At 38.7% G+C, this 5325-nt stretch overlaps 1 protein-coding gene across 1 annotated transcript; it reads right to left on the bottom strand.

Moving 5' to 3' along the window:
- Positions 1-1122: 1122 nt before the first annotated feature.
- On the bottom strand, positions 1123-4162 carry LOC113355406 (NPL4-like protein 1). The gene is made up of 2 exons (XM_026598260.1): positions 3044-4162; positions 1123-1657 (listed from the first exon to the last, which is right to left on the bottom strand). Exons 1-2 carry the CDS (start codon positions 4031-4033, stop codon positions 1403-1405), a joined length of 1245 nt encoding a protein of 414 aa, XP_026454045.1. The 5' UTR covers positions 4034-4162; the 3' UTR covers positions 1123-1402.
- Positions 4163-5325: the final 1163 nt, after the last annotated feature.

Raw genomic sequence — 5325 nt, 5'->3', positions numbered from 1 at the left:
TTCCAAATTACACATGCATTTCTATGTGTACTAGTGAATTATTTCTTGTATTTCGCTTTCCATATCTCGTGTTTTAATTCGTTTATTGTGTTCATACAACTAATTACTATGATTGTAGTAATTGATGAGTGAACAAATTATTGTAAATGAAAATTAAAGTAATACATGTATTTTATGATGAATAACTTGTAGATAACCTTACATATAGCATGTGTAATAAAAAGTTACACATGCATATGGATGTGTAACATGTAGATACACATGTCATACACATGTGTAACTTCTGCTTACACATGTGTAACTGCAGAGTACACATCTATGTACAAGTGTAACTTTGCATTACACATTTTATATGAATGTGTAACTTCTAGATACACATGTCATATGCATGTGTAAGTTCCATGTACACATCCATATGTTGGTGGTGGTCGTCAGTGGTGGATGTTGGTGGTTGGCGGCGGCGGCGATGGTTGGCGGTGGTGGTGGCCGTAGGTGGCTGGCGGTGGTGGTCGGAGGTGGTTTGACGGTGGTGGTTGGAGGTGGATGGCGGTGGTGGTCGTAGGTGGTTGGTGGCGGTGGCGGTCGGAGGTGGTTGGCTGTGGTTGTGGTGGTCGGAGGTGGTTGGAACATCATCACATAATATTTTGATAATTTTGGGCCTAAATTTAAATTTTATTTAATTATGGGCTTCACAATATGCATAAGAGTATCAAGGTCTTTTAATAATTTGGGGCCTAGATTTAAACTTCTTTTAATTAAGGGCCTCATATTATGGGTTATCCATGGGTTGGGCCTTAGCCTAATTTTCCCAATAGAAAATTCTTGTTTTTGTTACATAAAATCGGGTATGGCTGACCCACCGATTTCGTTAACTGAGTTTTTCTTTTTTTTGTTGTTGCAAAGAAAATGGAAATTAGTCGGTGAAAAAGCTCGGTTTTGACGACATTTTAGATGAACATACAGAGAAATCTGATACTTGTCTCTGAAACTTCCTGTCCAGAGGTGGACTTGGTAAACCTTATAAAAGCAAACATCAGCTTTACCAAGTTATCTATGCTCTCTCAGGCTCACTCGAACAACAAAAATATCACAAATTCATGTGTTTCTTATGCATTCTGAAGGCTTTCACTGCATGAAGACAGCCTGAAGCGGTATATATGGATGTAGAAATAAATTCTGCAGCAACACATGAATGTAAAAACAGAATATAGAAGAAAAAAACATCTCATGAAGGATATACTTGAAGATATAAAACCAAGAAAGTAAACGAATCTAATATATCCCCTCATAGTGTTAACTTTGGGGCAGTATCATTGATCAGCCGGACCGCTTCTAATTACAAACTCGTATCATATAACATAAACACCCGCCAGTTCTCGTCCACAAAGGCAAACAGAAACTATCAAGTGGCACTAGCCATTGACTCGATCAGGAGTTGGTAGCCCTCCGGAACTGTTGACTGCAGCTGCACGCATTCTGCCAATGTGGGAACATCAGAGTTAACGTCAAAGAACCTACAAAGCAAGAGCAGAAGATGAAAGTCGGATATTCGCTTCACAAAGGGAAGGTTCTTTGCCTTCTCCAGGTGAGTCTTTAATGCCCTTGGTGGAATTGAAGTAATTCTATTCTCAACAGGAAAGGATGTTGAAAGGGGGCCCTGCATAAGCAAATAAACTTAATCAGAAAGTAAACTTGAAGGAGCTTTTCTTTTTTATCTGTTTGTTACAGAAGACATTGCAACTCCATATATGTAGATATCCTCATAACGCCACACAAATTAATTGTTTCCTACTTGTAAAAGCAAAACTATGCTCGTCATACAAAGCCTCTTTGGCATAAACGAGCTACAGGTAACAATATTAATAATAATAAACCAACCAAGTTCATGATGTCTTTCTAAAGTTAAAGACATCTACAGAGAAGGGGAGAAGATTAGGAACTGATTAAAAGACGAAACAGAATCCAGTTCTGTCAACCCATGGCATATATTGCTGTCAAAATGTGCAATGCAAGAAAACAAGGTCGAAGTCATTAAATAAAAAAAGTGAAGCTTCAAGAACTGACACACATGAAACTCAACCCTGAGGGGTGTACTCTATGCCAAAATAAAAGACCCCTGTATCATTATCACTATTTACATGTTACCATTCTTGTCCAATGGAATAAGCCACTTCAAGTACTCTTACATTTTAAGGAACACGACCATTGTTTTTTCTTTGGGAAAATTCTATTCTTAATCGAAAATAAAAGAAAAATGTCCTCGGACTCGGATATGTTTATGGAGTAGGAGTCAAACTCGAGTAGTGAACAACAAACTTCCACCCCAGTGCCGGTAAATGTAAAAGGATAGGTCCTTCACTGCTATCACCATCAACAATATACCTACCAAATGGACCACTAACAGATGAAAATAAAAATCCGACGTTTCAGATTTTATAACATCAGTTATGAGTTTTGCAAGTGTGGCAACATAACAGAGGTGCCAAAGATGACATGCTCTTGCGTGCCTACTTAACACCTCAATCTCTTTAACTTGGTCTCTATCACTATTTTATTTCAATTTTAACCTACTTGCTAGTTCTACAACCTACCCATAACCGTTTCTAAGCTTTTGAGAACTACAACTTCAACAACATACCTACCAAATGAACCACTCATAGATGAAAATAAAAATCCGACATTCCAGATTTGACAACATCAGTTTTGAGTTTTGCAAGTGTGCTAACTTAACAAGGGTGCCAAAAATGACATGCTCTTACATGCCTAGTTAACACGTCAATCTCTTTAACTAGGCGTCGGTACAAACCTGATTGCTTGATCTCTATCACTATTTGATTTCAATTTTAAGCATACCTGTAAGTCTTAGAGCTTACACATAACCCTTTCTAAGCTTTTGACTACTACAAACCACATTTTCATACATCAACGTAGTTGAGTTACAAATGTAAGTTTATCCCTAACTAATTTCCACAGTAACACGCGAAATAAAAAACATTTCAACCATTTAAACATAAACTCATAATGTTCAGTCCAAAAAATATACCTGATGATCAAGAATCTTGACAACCACCAAGAAGAAATCATTATCAACTTCCTTAACATCTTTGACACCAACAACAACCTCCTTTTTCATCCTCGATATCTTTGGATCATGATCACCCCCACAATCGGTCTCAAACCATCCTTCTTTAAATAACTTAACACAAACATCACTCATCTGAAAAGCTTCAAAATGTACATCAGCACCACCTTCTTCATTCACTTCCAGTTTCACCAACGCAGTAACCCACTCCTTCAACCCACTTTCCCCATGTAATTCCGCTGCTTGTAAAACCTCGGAATTCGACATTGTATACTCCTCCTTGTTCTGCCCAATAGTCTGAGTAAAAATAAACCCAACTCTCCTCATTCCCAACCCCAAGGCAATCGCTTCTACAATCTTCTCTTCCTCACTATCCCTCATCAACATCAAATTGTCCTCAGTCCCCTGTTGTGGCATCTCATAAATAAAATTCACCATCACTTCACCATCCTCTGATACCGTCCCATACATAAACCCTCCCCGTTTCACCGCAAACGCCAACGTCTCATTCACATAATGCTGGAAACAATTAGCAGCATCGCGATCAAACGAAACCGATTCACAATTCGGCTTTTCCTGTCTTGAAACCCTCATTTGTTTAGCAATCAGATCATCCATAGTCATCTTCCTACCAAATGAACCAGCTGGGTTTACTGTTGGGCCACCTGCAATAGATCTTTCACCTTCATATGATAAGTAAATCAATGAACCGTGAGATATGCCTAACGATGAAATTAGGGTTTGTGGATTTGATGACAAATCGTTGAATTGTAGCTTATCCTGAGGTGATTTTGCTAAGAGTAGGTTTTGATTTAAGGAGATTGTTTGTTGAGAGATTGGAACACGGAGTTGAGATTCAATTAGGGTTTTGAGTTGTGATACTGTGATGTGTGGGTTTTCGATATGGACTCTTTCTAATCCGTCTCTGCTACGAACTCTGATCATTATCATCTTGAATAGATTTTTGGGAAATTCTTTCAAAGATCTGCCGGAGTTCTTTTTTTGATGAAGGAGATTTGTAAATCACGTTAGCTTCACAGTGGATGGTTTTATACTACTGTTACCCTTTTTTTGTGTTGGAAACTTGGAGGAATTTAAAGGAATTCGGATATTTTACCCTCGCGTCATTAGGGCCACTCGAAAAAACCTAGGGGCACACTAAAAGATAAAAAAGGTCATTCAAGCATAATAAGTGGTCATCTCTTAACCGAGTAAGCCGTATTGGCGAAACTACCCCTTTACAATCGGAAGTTAATGACACAAATTAATTTCCGATTGTAGTGGTTCAATCCTCGACGTTCCAATATTCCATGGTGGTTCGGTGGTGGTTCCATGGTGGTCAATGCATATGGGTTGGAGTTTTTGGCCGATGAACATTCGGGAGTTAAGGACATAATTTAACTTCCGATTATAGTGGTTCAAGCCTCGACGTGCCAAGGCTCCATGATGGTTCGTTGGTGGTTCCACGGTAGTCAATGCATATGTTTTTGATTTTGCGGCCACTTTACATTCGGGAGTAAGAGCTTTTAATTATCTTCCGAGTGTAACAATCGGGAGATATTTGACTTGACAAACTCCCGAATGTATATTGGCCCAAAATTCTGAATTTCGAAAAACACTAATCTTTGGAGATTTTGTAATTGTTACATTCGGAAGCTAAGTAAAAGTTTTTACTCCCGATTATAGTGCGTGCAAGACTCGAATTTCCAAGGCTCTTGGTGGTTCCAAGGTGGGTGCAAGGAGGCAAAACCTAATGGCTTGGATTTTGTGGCCACTTTACATTCGGGATTAAGAGCTTTTACTTAGCTTCCGATTGTAACAATCAGGAGATATTTGGCTTGACAAACTTCCGAATGTGTATTGGCCCAAAATTCTGATTTTCGAAAAAAACTAATGATTGGTTGTTTTGGAATTGTTACATTCGGAAGCTAAGTAAAAGCTTTTACTCCCGAATATTCCTTTTCCACAAACTCCAAACCATATGCATTATCCACTTTGGAACCACCACGAGCCTTGGCATTTCGAGCCATCATGAGCCTTGGAACCACCATAATCGGGAGATATTTGGTTTGCTAAACCTTCGAATGTAGAGTGGCCCAAAATTATGATTTTCGAAAAAACGCAGAATTCGTATTTTTTGGAATTTTTACAATTGGATGATAAGTTAAGGATATAACCTCTGAATGTTCATCGGCCAAAAACTCCAAACCATATGCATTGGCCACCTTGGAACCACCACGAGC

Source organism: Papaver somniferum, chromosome 3, assembly GCF_003573695.1.
Source record: "Papaver somniferum cultivar HN1 chromosome 3, ASM357369v1, whole genome shotgun sequence".
In the NCBI taxonomy this organism is placed as follows: domain Eukaryota; kingdom Viridiplantae; phylum Streptophyta; class Magnoliopsida; order Ranunculales; family Papaveraceae; genus Papaver; species Papaver somniferum.
This window is presented reverse-complemented; position numbering and strand designations above follow the sequence as displayed.

Bases quoted from the DNA above. Each gene is read 5' to 3' on its own strand.
- LOC113355406 (XM_026598260.1), bottom strand. From the start codon at position 4,033: ATGATAATGATCAGAGTTCGTAGCAGAGACGGATTAGAAAGAGTCCAT. The intron at 1,658-3,043 runs GTATATTTTTTG...TTGCTTATGCAG, and splicing joins TCAAGATTCTTGATCATCAG to GGCCCCCTTTCAACATCCTT.